This window comes from Ranitomeya variabilis, chromosome 4 (assembly GCF_051348905.1).
Source record: "Ranitomeya variabilis isolate aRanVar5 chromosome 4, aRanVar5.hap1, whole genome shotgun sequence".
In the NCBI taxonomy this organism is placed as follows: domain Eukaryota; kingdom Metazoa; phylum Chordata; class Amphibia; order Anura; family Dendrobatidae; genus Ranitomeya; species Ranitomeya variabilis.
The window spans coordinates 378,173,664-378,189,730 of NC_135235.1; the positions used below are offsets into that span (position 1 = coordinate 378,173,664).

The following is a 16,067-nucleotide window of genomic DNA, read 5'->3' on the forward strand; positions in this document are numbered from 1 at the left end:
GGAGGAGCAAAGAGAATTGTCTGTTAGCTTTGGCTGTAAGTAAGTCGTTTGTAAGTTTGGTCAGGGCTGTCTCAGTGGAATAGTGGGGACAGAAGCCAGATTGTAGGCTGTCAAAGAGAGAATTAGATGCAAGGTGAGAGGAAAGTTCAGTGTGGACGTGCTACTCAAGGAGTTTGGAAGCAAATGGGAGCAAAGATATGGGGCGGTAGCTGGACATAGCGCTCGGGTCAAGGGAAGGCTTTTTGAGGATAGGTGTGATTGTGGAATGTTTGAAAGCAGAGGGGAAGGTACCAGAAGTTAGTGATAGATTGAAGAGCTGGGTTAGGGATGGGAATAGGGTAGTGGTGAGGTTGGGGTGGAGGTGGGATTGGGTCAAGCATACAAGTAGTGAGGTGTGATTTGGAAAGAAGATGAGCAAGCTGTCCTTCAGTGATTTTGGAGAGGGAAGTTATGGGGTTTGGTTTGGGCATTGGTTTGGCATACAAAGGGGTTGTGGTGGTCGGACAACAAAGACTTGCCTTGTTTGGTCTATCTTATTGATATAGTATGGTCTATCATTTGATATAGTATGATGAAATACACAAAAGCAGTTGCTTGCAGTCAGATTTGAGATTCATGGTGGAAAATCATGTTGAAACATCATACAATCTGTCTGGAATGCTGGTTGGAACAGGGTAAATTGGTACATGTATGGCCAGCTTTACCAATTCATTTGCACCAGAGACGTAGACTGGAAAAATGTGGCACTGCTGTACAAATTACATGAAAGGACAATAAAAACTGATCTCCATAAGCTTCAAAACATGTGCTTTTGGATGTCCTACAAGCTTTCCATGAATCTCACAAACTTGTTTGCACTCATCTGGAGTGACTTTATACAGGATTCTTGGCAGAACACTGTATATGAGAAAGACCCAAATCATCAAGTCAGTCTATACTATATGCAGAACACACTATGGACAAATGTTAGCTTTGATCATTTAAAAGTCATTTTTTATATCATATGGAATTTTTACCTGTTGGTCTCTATAATAATATATTTTTTTATAAATGGTAGAAATTACAGTAATAAAATTACAACTTTCATTCTGTAGTGAATATAGTGTACTTTATTTAGAAATGTGTACATTGTATATCCCAATTGCATTACAAGAGATTGCTCCGATTGGCTTACTTCTTCATACACACAACACAGTGATACGGAAGCCTTTATTAAAAGTACACACAATGACACCAATTAGATTAACACATTTTGAATAAAAATAAAAATGTTCCCTATACAACTTCATATAAGCTTTTTGCTAATGGCACTGGTGGAAAAACTCCTTTCACTGTCAGATATGCATCTTCCGTCAGTGAAGGGATTAAGGCATAATGCGAAAGAAGACAATTATTTACCGCTGATAATAGATTAAGACATAATTGTCAACACCTCACAAAAGCACTACTGTAATATAGTATTGCCATACATAAGGAAGAACTAGTGTTCTAGAGCCAGTCTGAACTGACTACAACACTATACTCAGAACTTGGCTCCTCCAGAGGTGGGACATATAATTGCTGTACTGGTTTTTTAAAACTGAAAGAGAGCATCCATTTGCTATATTAATTTTGAAATAAATACACTGACGACCATGGCATATAATCAGTCACTACAGTGTCTTCTTTGCCGGCCAATGTGGTTTCTCTAACTCTCCCTTCATGAGTTATGGTTTTATTATGCAGGAGTCACAGTACCAGTCTACTCCACATAATGAAACAGTTTGTGGTCCATTCCACCAATAGTGCCAATTGTTCCTTTTTATATTTTAGCAGCTGACAGTTTCTAGTAGGTCTAAGAGGTAAGTATTTGATTTTCTGCAGAGGATTTGGTGCAAAAAAATCTATATAACCTTAATTTCCAAGTTGTGTGCTGGGTCCGTGGTAAAAAGATGTGTCGTCTGCTCCTCACCGATCCAGGCACAGCATTTGTTATGTGCGCACCTGGAATTTTCCTGCTTTGGTGAGATACTTCACTCCCTTAAAAGGCTTGTATTTCTCCCCATACATGTCCAGTCGGTTCACTTTAAGTCCTGCAATAAAGGCAGTATGAAAACCTTGATCATACCCTCCCTAAAGCTTAGCCATGAACACATACACAAACAAAGCCTAAGTACACTTGACGCAGGGGCACTGGAACACCCTCCTGATCATTGGGAATCCCGATTCTGAGTCCACCCACAATTGCTCAAAACACTTGTCTGATGTATATGGAATTGATTGTGAACGCTTCTATAGAAGTGCAAAACGAAGAGGACAAGGAGGACAAAAATCTGTTAAATTACAAACATTTTATTTATTTAGTTACCATATCATATCATCACAAACAATAATAATTAAAGCATATGGGCAAAAGGATTAAAAAGAATTAAAGAATGATCCTTACCCAAATAAGTCCCTGTGAACCAACAGACAACGCAGCCCCTGCGGACTTATATGGGTAAGGATCATTCTTGTTGCACTATGCCACTTTATTTACATACGGTAGATGTGTTCCTTTATATATGTGTGGATGAAGTAATGGCATTATGCCTGTATATTATGTGCCGCCACACAGATTCAGTTGGGACAGCTACAAATTGAAGCCTTAAGGTATAATTTTTGCAGGAATGTCACTTCCTGGTCCGTACACAATCTGTGGTTACGGTTACCTAAAGGTACCTGCACGCTGACACAGTGCAGGGAAGCAGAACGCCGGGGGACGCGACAGACACCGGAATGTAAGTATGTACTGTTTGTTTTTTTTTACATTTACACTGGTAACCAGGGTAAATATCGGGTTACTAAGCGCGGCCCTGCGCTTAGTAACCCGATGTTTACCCTGGTTACCAGTGAAGACATCGCTGAATTGGTGTCACACACGCCGACTCAGAGATGTCTGCGGGAGATCCAGCGACGAAATAAGGTGCTGGCCTTCTAGCTCCGACCAGCGATATCACAGCAGGATCCTGATCGCTGCTGCGTGTCAAACACAACGATATCGCTATCCAGGACGCTGCAACGTCACGGATCACTAGCGATATCGTTGTTAAGTTATTCAGTGTGAAGGTACCTTAAGACTTACCATTGTTCGAGTCCCCTTTTCCATATAGAAAAACCACAAACTCACATATAAAGTGCAAGGTGCATATTACAGATAAACACACAAATACTGTGAACAGAAATTAGCGCTATAAATCCTTAAAACGCTATGTCACTATAACCCTTATATTAATCTTCCGAAATAGGGTACAATAGCGCTTCAAACCTCTATGATCTCTAAGATCCTTCAATATTAATATAGAATATCATTAATACAGCAATAGGGACCTTTCAATAATTGGCATCCCAAAGAGGTTTTTTTTTTTTTAAAACCCAGTATCGCAGAGCACATATACATCTATACACTGCAGATCGGGGAATAACAGGTCTGGATTCTTATTTTACCGGAACCATACCAATATTTAGTCTGTCCGGGACCATTCAACACTCTTATTAGGTCCTACTAAAAAGAATCCATTTAGTTTTGACTGGTTTGTGCAGAAATAAATAGGAACAATCTCACCCGCTTTGTATTATTGCTGATAGCGGTGGATGTTCTTCCCCATTGTCCCGACGCGTTTCGTTTAAAACTCTTCAGGGGATAACATCGGGGTTAATCTAGTGTTTTTGCCCAGCCGACGCTGCTAGTCCATGCGCGTATTGTATATAGGTATGCTCGTTTCTTATATAGTGCATCTTACATTGTCGACATCCGGTCTTTCTCCCGCCCGGAGTTTACACATGTGACCGGATGTGAGGTAATCTGACCGCATCAGCTGACCGGAGTCTACGTCAGCCGTATACCATACTAGCTCCTGGAACGCAGGCTTTCCAACGCGCCTGCGCTCTCACTGTAGTATGTCTAGTACGCAAACATTCTCAATGCGCCTGCGTTACTAGTTGCGGTATTTATTTATATCGTTTGATAGCTATAAAATCCAGCTATCTTGCCTATATCACTAGATGGATGCTTATAACTTTTACATTGCATCTCTAGTGTACCATCATGTTATGTACATGTATTTTCCCTTATCGGTAAGACATTATTAAATAGTCAAAAGGCATATTGGACCCAGGACAAGTCTGTACAGATCAAGTATACTACCTATATAGGGGATAAAAAGATAATAAGTAGAGTGACATGAATTGGGGATACTATGTTACATATATACTTTTTATTATTGTATTTTTTGTATATACGACCGACTATTCCCAAGAGTTCTGGGGCATAGAGGGGATAGTTTTAGATGGAAAAAGAAAGAGTAAAGTGGCAGCCTACACAGGCCCTAGGGGCCCCTATAACTACTAACCCTACCTAACGCGGAGGTTGGCACCCTAGGACCTACGCAGTGGCGCCCCCACTCAACGTCGACTCACCCTCTCTAATATCCCTAATCCACCCTACATCAGAGGAAGGAAGTAAACGAGAGCTGATCATTAAGACCATTTGGATGGACTGTACCTAACCAAAAAATCCATTTACATTCCCTTTGAAGAATCATTTGATCCCAGTTTCCCCCTCTAATAGGTGGTTTGATTCTATCAATCCCTACAAAGGTGATTTTCTTAGTGTTGCCTTGATGGTATCTATTTACATGATTGGCTATAGATGTATCGTTTTTCTTTATAATATCTCGTATATGCTCTCTTATCCTTTTGCAGAATTCCCTCTTAGTCTTTCCTATATATTCAAGCCCACATTCGCATGTAGCTTTGTACACCACTCCCTTCGTTTGGCAGTTGATGAATTGCCTAATCTGGTAGGTCTTTCCTGTATTATTTCCCACAAATGTCTTGCTTGTTTGTACAGAAGTACATGCTTTGCATCTACCGCATTTGTAGCAGCCAGCCGGCTGCGTACTGAGCCATGAGTGATTCTTTTTTTCTTCTTGGTAGTGGCTATGGACTAATCTGTCCTTTATGGATCTACCTCTGCGAAAGGTGACCTGAGGCAATGGGTTTATGCTATTCCTGATGTCTGGGTCCATACAGAGGATTTGCCAATGTTTTTTTAGAATTTTACGGATCTCGTTAGCTCCATTTGAGAAGCGGGTTATGAATCGTGTAATCCCTTCATCCCCATTTTTTGGTTTTTTTATCAGCAACTCTCCACGTTCTCTTGTAAGAGAGGATCTATACGCTTCATTGAGTACACGTTCAGGGTATCCCCTATCCCGGAACCTTCCTCTCAAATCATCCGCTTGTTCTTTAAAACTGCTCAGCTCCGAACAGTTTCGGCGGAGTCTTAAATACTGTCCTTTAGGTATACCTTGTTTAAGGGGACCAGGGTGGCTACTCTCCCACCTTAATAATGCATTGGTGGCTGTGGGTTTACGATAGTTTTTCGTAACCAATAATCCCCCTTCACCCCTTTGGACCAAGACATCAAGAAAAGCCAGTTTACTTCTATCCATTTCAGAGGTGAAGTGTAATCCAAGATCATTGTCATTCAAATTATCCAAAAAATTATGAAATTCCAATTCACTGCCCCTCCATAGTACAAAAACATCATCCAGATATCTTAACCATAATGCCACTTTCTCCTCCACACCTTTTGTTGTCTCACAGAATACAACATTTTCCTCCCACCAGCCCAGGAGCAAATTTGCGTACACAGGGGCACAAGGGCTCCCCATCGCGGTGCCCCTGAGCTGGTGGAAGTACTTGCCGCCAAACAAAAATACATTGTTCTCCAGACAAAAACGTAGGGCTTTCAGCACAAACTCATTATGCCTCTTAAATTGTCGGCCCCTTGTCTGTAAGAAATCACTCACGGCCCTTACGCCTACATTATGCGGGATGGAGGAATATAATGCTTCGACATCAATGCTACAAAGCATCATGTCTGTTTCCATATAGATACCATCCAGTCTCCTGAGAAAGTCGGTCGTATCTCTCACATATGAATTCAGTGCCAATACAAATGGTCTAAGTATTTGGTCAATATAAAGTCCGAGATTTTGGGTCATGCTATTAATCCCTGCCACTATGGGTCTTCCCTTTAGGGGGTTAGTCCCCTTGTGAACTTTTGGCAAACAATAAAAAGTAGCCATCACTGGGTGGACAGGGATTAAAAATTCCTTTTCATTTTGGTCTAACACCCCCATTTCATATCCCTCATAGATCATATTTCTAAGGTCACTCATAATACTCTCACTAGGATCATGGGTGAGAATTTCATAGCTATCGGGATCCCCCAACAGAGACATACACATTGATCTGTACTTTAGTGAGTCCAGGACAACCACGTTGCCCCCCTTGTCGGAGGGCTTAATGGTTATGCTTTCATCATCTTCCAATTTTTTAAGACTCATCATCTCTTCTTTGGAGAGATTATGATTCCACCCATTTATTGACCTCGGCACTTTCAATAATTCCTCCGTTACCAGATTAACAAAGACGTCCACCGAATTAACATCTGCCGTTATAGGGGGCATTTTTTTACTTTTTGTCTTTAGATTAGTAAAAGGGCCATCCCCCCTGCTATTAGGATTAACATCACTAAGATGAAATAATAAGCGTACATCAGATAGCATTTCATCAGGGATCCCCAACTCATTAGAAACTCTCTTCTCCTCCTTTGCAAAGTGCTTCCTCCATTTTAATTTACGTGCAAAGAGATGTAGATCTTTTATTGTTTCAAAGCAGTCATAGTTATTAGAAGGGACAAAGGAAAGTCCTTTACTCAGAACACACATCTCGCTTGTTGTTAAATTACGAGAGGATAGATTAAGGACTTGGGGTTCTATGGGGCGTTGTGCGGGTTTTGTCGGTTTCTGAGCGGATAACTTAGCTCTAAAAAATCCCTTTGTGGTGATCTTTTTCCACTACCTCTTCCACCTCCCCGACCCCCTCTACCTCTTCCTCTACCTCTCTGATGTTTAAATTTTGTCTCTGAATCTGAGAATTCCGCCTCAGAAGAAGAGATATCAGTTTCTGGACCTTTATAGTTACGATTACCAGCTATTGAGTAAGCTTTATTTTCTTTAAACTCCAAAAGGTCTCTATTATAGAATTTATGTTTACGTTCTTTTAAATGAAACTGGAATCTCTCCAAACTATTCTGCAGGCCAGTCTCTTTTACTGAGAAGTCAGGCTCACTTGCAAATTTCTTTGTGACCTCTATATGTTCTTTTAGTGTCTCGTTTAATTTACTGAGAGTATTTTTCTCTTCTTCTAACAGTAATTTCATTAATCTAATGGAACTTTCCGTGGCCTCCTTCTCCCATTTAAACATAAACGAGACACTAAAAGAACATATAGAGGTCACAAAGAAATTTGCAAGTGAGCCTGACTTCTCAGTAAAAGAGACTGGCCTGCAGAATAGTTTGGAGAGATTCCAGTTTCATTTAAAAGAACGTAAACATAAATTCTATAATAGAGACCTTTTGGAGTTTAAAGAAAATAAAGCTTACTCAATAGCTGGTAATCGTAACTATAAAGGTCCAGAAACTGATATCTCTTCTTCTGAGGCGGAATTCTCAGATTCAGAGACAAAATTTAAACATCAGAGAGGTAGAGGAAGAGGTAGAGGGGGTCGGGGAGGTGGAAGAGGTAGTGGAAAAAGATCACCACAAAGGGATTTTTTAGAGCTAAGTTATCCGCTCAGAAACCGACAAAACCCGCACAACGCCCCATAGAACCCCAAGTCCTTAATCTATCCTCTCGTAATTTAACAACAAGCGAGATGTGTGTTCTGAGTAAAGGACTTTCCTTTGTCCCTTCTAATAACTATGACTGCTTTGAAACAATAAAAGATCTACATCTCTTTGCACGTAAATTAAAATGGAGGAAGCACTTTGCAAAGGAGGAGAAGAGAGTTTCTAATGAGTTGGGGATCCCTGATGAAATGCTATCTGATGTACGCTTATTATTTCATCTTAGTGATGTTAATCCTAATAGCAGGGGGGATGGCCCTTTTACTAATCTAAAGACAAAAAGTAAAAAAATGCCCCCTATAACGGCAGATGTTAATTCGGTGGACGTCTTTGTTAATCTGGTAACGGAGGAATTATTGAAAGTGCCGAGGTCAATAAATGGGTGGAATCATAATCTCTCCAAAGAAGAGATGATGAGTCTTAAAAAATTGGAAGATGATGAAAGCATAACCATTAAGCCCTCCGACAAGGGGGGCAACGTGGTTGTCCTGGACTCACTAAAGTACAGATCAATGTGTATGTCTCTGTTGGGGGATCCCGATAGCTATGAAATTCTCACCCATGATCCTAGTGAGAGTATTATGAGTGACCTTAGAAATATGATCTATGAGGGATATGAAATGGGGGTGTTAGACCAAAATGAAAAGGAATTTTTAATCCCTGTCCACCCAGTGATGGCTACTTTTTATTGTTTGCCAAAAGTTCACAAGGGGACTAACCCCCTAAAGGGAAGACCCATAGTGGCAGGGATTAATAGCATGACCCAAAATCTCGGACTTTATATTGACCAAATACTTAGACCATTTGTATTGGCACTGAATTCATATGTGAGAGATACGACCGACTTTCTCAGGAGACTGGATGGTATCTATATGGAAACAGACATGATGCTTTGTAGCATTGATGTCGAAGCATTATATTCCTCCATCCCGCATAATGTAGGCGTAAGGGCCGTGAGTGATTTCTTACAGACAAGGGGCCGACAATTTAAGAGGCATAATGAGTTTGTGCTGAAAGCCCTACGTTTTTGTCTGGAGAACAATGTATTTTTGTTTGGCGGCAAGTACTTCCACCAGCTCAGGGGCACCGCGATGGGGAGCCCTTGTGCCCCTGCGTACGCAAATTTGCTCCTGGGCTGGTGGGAGGAAAATGTTGTATTCTGTGAGACAACAAAAGGTGTGGAGGAGAAAGTGGCATTATGGTTAAGATATCTGGATGATGTTTTTGTACTATGGAGGGGCAGTGAATTGGAATTTCATAATTTTTTGGATAATTTGAATGACAATGATCTTGGATTACACTTCACCTCTGAAATGGATAGAAGTAAACTGGCTTTTCTTGATGTCTTGGTCCAAAGGGGTGAAGGGGGATTATTGGTTACGAAAAACTATCGTAAACCCACAGCCACCAATGCATTATTAAGGTGGGAGAGTAGCCACCCTGGTCCCCTTAAACAAGGTATACCTAAAGGACAGTATTTAAGACTCCGCCGAAACTGTTCGGAGCTGAGCAGTTTTAAAGAACAAGCGGATGATTTGAGAGGAAGGTTCCGGGATAGGGGATACCCTGAACGTGTACTCAATGAAGCGTATAGATCCTCTCTTACAAGAGAACGTGGAGAGTTGCTGATAAAAAAACCAAAAAATGGGGATGAAGGGATTACACGATTCATAACCCGCTTCTCAAATGGAGCTAACGAGATCCGTAAAATTCTAAAAAAACATTGGCAAATCCTCTGTATGGACCCAGACATCAGGAATAGCATAAACCCATTGCCTCAGGTCACCTTTCGCAGAGGTAGATCCATAAAGGACAGATTAGTCCATAGCCACTACCAAGAAGAAAAAAAGAATCACTCATGGCTCAGTACGCAGCCGGCTGGCTGCTACAAATGCGGTAGATGCAAAGCATGTACTTCTGTACAAACAAGCAAGACATTTGTGGGAAATAATACAGGAAAGACCTACCAGATTAGGCAATTCATCAACTGCCAAACGAAGGGAGTGGTGTACAAAGCTACATGCGAATGTGGGCTTGAATATATAGGAAAGACTAAGAGGGAATTCTGCAAAAGGATAAGAGAGCATATACGAGATATTATAAAGAAAAACGATACATCTATAGCCAATCATGTAAATAGATACCATCAAGGCAACACTAAGAAAATCACCTTTGTAGGGATTGATAGAATCAAACCACCTATTAGAGGGGGAAACTGGGATCAAATGATTCTTCAAAGGGAATGTAAATGGATTTTTTGGTTAGGTACAGTCCATCCAAATGGTCTTAATGATCAGCTCTCGTTTACTTCCTTCCTCTGATGTAGGGTGGATTAGGGATATTAGAGAGGGTGAGTCGACGTTGAGTGGGGGCGCCACTGCGTAGGTCCTAGGGTGCCAACCTCCGCGTTAGGTAGGGTTAGTAGTTATAGGGGCCCCTAGGGCCTGTGTAGGCTGCCACTTTACTCTTTCTTTTTCCATCTAAAACTATCCCCTCTATGCCCCAGAACTCTTGGGAATAGTCGGTCGTATATACAAAAAATACAATAATAAAAAGTATATATGTAACATAGTATCCCCAATTCATGTCACTCTACTTATTATCTTTTTATCCCCTATATAGGTAGTATACTTGATCTGTACAGACTTGTCCTGGGTCCAATATGCCTTTTGACTATTTAATAATGTCTTACCGATAAGGGAAAATACATGTACATAACATGATGGTACACTAGAGATGCAATGTAAAAGTTATAAGCATCCATCTAGTGATATAGGCAAGATAGCTGGATTTTATAGCTATCAAACGATATAAATAAATACCGCAACTAGTAACGCAGGCGCATTGAGAATGTTTGCGTACTAGACATACTACAGTGAGAGCGCAGGCGCGTTGGAAAGCCTGCGTTCCAGGAGCTAGTATGGTATACGGCTGACGTAGACTCCGGTCAGCTGATGCGGTCAGATTACCTCACATCCGGTCACATGTGTAAACTCCGGGCGGGAGAAAGACCGGATGTCGACAATGTAAGATGCACTATATAAGAAACGAGCATACCTATATACAATACGCGCATGGACTAGCAGCGTCGGCTGGGCAAAAACACTAGATTAACCCCGATGTTATCCCCTGAAGAGTTTTAAACGAAACGCGTCGGGACAATGGGGAAGAACATCCACCGCTATCAGCAATAATACAAAGCGGGTGAGATTGTTCCTATTTATTTCTGCACAAACCAGTCAAAACTAAATGGATTCTTTTTAGTAGGACCTAATAAGAGTGTTGAATGGTCCCGGACAGACTAAATATTGGTATGGTTCCGGTAAAATAAGAATCCAGACCTGTTATTCCCCGATCTGCAGTGTATAGATGTATATGTGCTCTGCGATACTGGGTTTTAAAAAAAAAAAAACCTCTTTGGGATGCCAATTATTGAAAGGTCCCTATTGCTGTATTAATGATATTCTATATTAATATTGAAGGATCTTAGAGATCATAGAGGTTTGAAGCGCTATTGTACCCTATTTCGGAAGATTAATATAAGGGTTATAGTGACATAGCGTTTTAAGGATTTATAGCGCTAATTTCTGTTCACAGTATTTGTGTGTTTATCTGTTATATGCACCTTGCACTTTATATGTGAGTTTGTGGTTTTTCTATTTTTAAATATATAAGTAAAAGTTATATTTTATCCGATACGAGTTTATGATATAATTTTGGGATAATACCATCGGCTGATTGATACCCTTTTCCATATACTTTGGCAATTATTGTTTGTGATGATATGATGTTGTAACTAAATAAAACATTTTTTTAATTTTTAAACAGATCATTGTACTTTTTGTCCTCTTCACTTTGCAAGTATTTATAGGAGTATATCTGCTGCTTTATTCATGGTCTTGAGGTCTATAGTCACCCTAGTGTGATAGTTTATGTTCTAGTTTATGTTCTGATATATTTATTTTAAAGGGTTCTATAGAAGGTATACGAGTTCACAGATGGAGTACAGAATAGTAAATTTTCAGTCCATATACAACGCAGGATGATCTGGCAGGAGCAGCACATCAACAAGTGTTTTGAGTGATTAATGGGGGGTCCCAGAACCTAGACCATTATTGAATTTTCACGTATTTGGGGTCTTTTGACTGGAATGTGACAGCGGCTGGGGAAAAAAGGGATTGGGTGTAAAAGATTTAAACACTCCTGGTATATTCAAAAAACTTGTGTAAATGTTGGCAAGTATATTTAACAGGTTGTCCCCCACTCTGACAAATCCCATCTCAATCAGCATGTTTGCCCCTTGTATAAAAACAAACCCTCTACTCCCCTCCATTGTGTGACAGGAAGTGAATGGCCAGCCGCAGCTCTAACTTCCTCTTGAGGTCTGATTTGACCAAAGGTGATGAGAGTAAAGCCAGTACTTGTGCCAGCACTGATTGTCACGTGAGCCCCGCGCCCAATGTGCAGACATAGCTAGAACTGCGCCAGTGGTGGGTTTGAGCCCAGCCTCTGTTTGAAAACTTTCATGGAAGGAGAACTCACCACCTCTCGTGGCAGCCTGTTCCACTCATTGATCACCCTGTCAAAAGGTTTTTTATAATATCTAATCTGTGTCTCCTCCCATTCAGTTTCATCCCACTGCTTCTATTGTTTCCTTGTGCAAATGAGAATAAAGATGATCCTTCTACAATGTGACAGCCCTTGAGATATTTGTAGGCAGCTATTAAGTCTCCTCTCAGTCTTCTTTTTTGCAAGCTAAACATTCCAAAATCCTGTAACAGTTCCTTATAGGACGCAGACCGGTGACCATTCTGGTCGCTCTTCTCTGAACTTGTTCCAGTTTGTTGATGTCTTTTTTAAAATGTGGTGCCCAAACCTGGACACAGTATTTCAGATGAGGTCTGACCAAAGAGGAGTAGAGGGCAATAATGACTTTGCGTGATCTAGACTGTATGCTTCTGTTAATACATCGCAGAATTGCATTTGCCTTTTTTGCTGCTGCATCACACTGTTGACTCATGTTCAGTTTATGATCTATTAGTATACCCAAGTATTTTTCACATGTGCTGTTGCTTAGCTCTATGCCTCCCATTCTGTACATGCTTTTTTTCATTTTTATTGCCCAGATGTAGTACTTTACATTTTTCCTTGTTAAAAACCATTCTGTTAGTTGCTGCCCACTGCTCCAGGTTATTTATATCTTTTTGAATCCTCTCTCTCTCTCTTCTCTAGTATTAGCTATCCCTCCTAGCTTTGTGTCATCAGCAAATTTAATCAGTGTACCCTCAATTCCTTCCTTTGTGTGGCATAAGTATTTTTATTTTACTGGGGCAAACATACTGATTGAGGCAGGGTTGTCAGGGCTGTGGACAACCCCTTTAGCACACTGACCCTACACTTGCTTCTCTAGTATCCAGCGCTACTCATGTGCCAGCTCTTCAGACTTGTTTGCTGGCAGTGCCTTTTACAATGTAAGAGCACCAGAACAAGGCTACATTGTAAAAGCGACTAATGTCTCACGTATAGAGTGCAGTGTGATCTAGCTGGACAGAATTGCAGTACTGTGACTTGAAAGAGAAAGGAAAAAATAAAAAAAAGTGTTTCTTTAATTCCGACGATAAGCCTTTGCCATAGGAATTGCAGCGAGTTGTCACTTAAAACATGCAAACTAGATAATATTTGGATCAAGGTAGAACAAAACAAAAATGAAAAGGATTTGAAAAATATTCAGAATACATAAAAAATATATAATAATATTGTGCAATAACGAGAGAACTTTTTTTTCTTCAGCAAATCAAGATCACACATGGTTATTCCAGTGATTTAATGTTGGTCAAATCTTGAGTGCAACTTACCAGCATGACCATCTCAATATTTTTTTTTTATTACAGCAGTAATCACACGTGTCGATTAGAACAGTCTATGACTTGTATAATAATTACAAAAGGACAAGATAATTTGCATGCATTACATTTTCTAGTCTCCATCGTTAACACGAGGTTGTCTCTTCATACGACCACCATTAATTTGTGGTTAAAGCAGAGACCCAGGTTTAGCATATGTGCACATGTCTGTTTCAGGTTGATTCCACACAGAATCTTCCTGCAATCGTGCCCCATAAAATGAACATGGTGCACAACAATGTCCGCATTATATCATTTATCTGCTTCAGTGGTTAAAAGAAGCGACATGCACATTCTTCAGGCGACTTCTCAGGTGTGGGTGAACACTTCAACATAAGTGAGAGCCGCCACAAGAATGACCGCTAGCGTTTTTCCTGTAGCAGCTTCCCCGGGAAAAACTTGGCCTCTACGATAGCGACTAAATGATGTTGTGTGCACATAATCTTACCAGGTCTCTATGACGTTACTTCATGACTACTGCAACATGCAAAAAAAAAGTTACACCACTAGTGTGCCCTTGTAATGCGTTGATGCTGCAGGAAATCAAGAGCTTACACCAATAATCAAATATAGTTTCTGTAATTATTCCACCTACCTGAGATGGCAAGCTGTTGTATCTTGAAACTGATGTTCAAACTTGGATTCTCCTCAGGTTTTGGGGCACCAGACTGCAGTGAGACACTTCCCTTAAGATTAGGTAGCTTTTGAGTAGTTATCTTACCAATTTCCCATGTAAGCACCTAATAAAAATAATAATCATAATATTCATGTACAAGGCAGTTAAAGTAGGTTACAGCATGTGATAGGTGAGGAATGTGGAGTCTGATTTGTGTCCATTTTGGTGGAGTCCGTATAAAATAGACTGACTCGACAATATATAATAAATTGGTGCAGTAGTACAATGCAGGATGTGCTATAAATTTATTTGGGGAAGTTCTGAAATGTCTGTTCCTGATCTAAGGCTCTCGGCTTTTAGTCGAGATGAATCTGTGTTGGATCTGTGTTGCACTTTATGTACATGCTTAGTAGTGAGACAGTGCTGTGGAGTCAGGGAAATATCCTATAAATGTCTGTTCTGTCCCTAATCTTGTCTTTTAGTTGAGATGAATATGTGCTGCCCTTTACGTACATGCTCAGTAGTGAGGTAGTGCTGTGGAGTCAGGGAAATGTTCTATAAATGTCTGTTCTGTTCCTGATCTAAGGATCGGGGCGTTTAGTTGAGATTAATCTGTGCTGCACTTTATGTACCGTATTCTTTGGACTATAAGACACACTTTTTTTTTTTCAAAAAAATGTACGTCTTCTAGTCCGGATGTACTTTTTCTGGCTGTAGATGGGGGAGCAGGGAATCACAGGAGGCAGGAGCTGGCTGCTGTGGCTAAAGAGTGTCTCCACGATCAGTATTGGCAGGGTTTTGGACGCAGCTCTGTCCTAAGCGTTCTCGGCTTTTGTACGCGCGGTGATTCTGGATGTGTTCATTGAACCATGTGGAATCACCACATCCTATACATAGACAGTAATATTTATCTTGTGGAGATTAGCATCTCCTAAACATTAATAGACATGCTGCGGTCTAGAAAGACGCGCCGCATGTCCGTTTACACAGGGATGCCGGAGGCGCCCCTGCACGCATAGTGGAGATGAAATTTCTTTTTTTTAACTCAAATAAATTTTTATTAAGAATAACATTACAATTGACATGTTACATTCTTGTTTTCAGTACACAGTTTTCCCCCCAAACGAACCCTGCGATCCCAACTTATTCCCCCCCCCCCCAATAAGACAGCCCACCTTGTTTAATAGCAAACCTATCCCATGGCAAGCCACGGAGACAACAGCTTATCGAACATTTCAATTTTCCCTCTTTTCTGATAAAACCCCTTTTCCAGTTTCAGGCCCTGCTTCACATATTGGAGGAATTCTCTTCTTGAAGGCGGCTCGTCCTTAATCCAATTTCGCGCTATTACCTTCCGGGCCATATACAGCAATCTGGCAATAGCTGTCTTCAGGTTGTTATCCACTCCAATCTCATCCACGCACCCCAACAAGCACACCATTGGTGGAGATGGAATTTCATAAAATCCCATCCACTATGTTGTAACATCTGGCCGCTGCGGCTGTACGCAGCGTCCAATCCGCAGCGATTATTGATTGTGGAAACGGTATTTACTCCTGTGCCTGCTGCTAAAGAGAAATGACTATTCACTGTTCTCCACGCCCATGGGAGTGAAGAGAAATAAATATCTATTTCTCTTTAATAGCGGACACTCTTAGCTGCAGCCGCTGGCTTCCTGCAGTTGCCGAGCTTTCATATGTGCCTGCTAATTAAGGGAATGAATATTCACTGTTCTCCACTCCTATAGACCATGTCTACCAGGATAGGGATGAGGAGGCCATGCCTACTAGGATAGGTACGAGGAGGCCATGCCTACTAGGATAGGGACGA

The 16,067-nt window shown here is 40.8% G+C and overlaps 1 protein-coding gene across 2 annotated transcripts in view; it reads right to left on the reverse strand.

Annotated features, from left to right (window-relative positions):
- Positions 1 to 1,081: 1,081 nt before the first annotated feature.
- AP3M1 (adaptor related protein complex 3 subunit mu 1) overlaps positions 1,082 to 16,067 on the reverse strand; it is a 92,607-nt gene continuing 77,621 nt past the window's right edge. For both annotated transcript variants that reach the window (XM_077250785.1, XM_077250784.1), the window contains exons 8-9: positions 14,217 to 14,361; positions 1,082 to 2,072 (exon numbers count right to left, since the gene is read on the reverse strand). In XM_077250785.1, the coding sequence (XP_077106900.1) occupies positions 1,972 to 2,072; positions 14,217 to 14,361 (246 nt within the window). In that variant the 3' untranslated portion in view covers positions 1,082 to 1,971. The remainder of the gene's footprint in view (positions 2,073 to 14,216; positions 14,362 to 16,067) is intronic.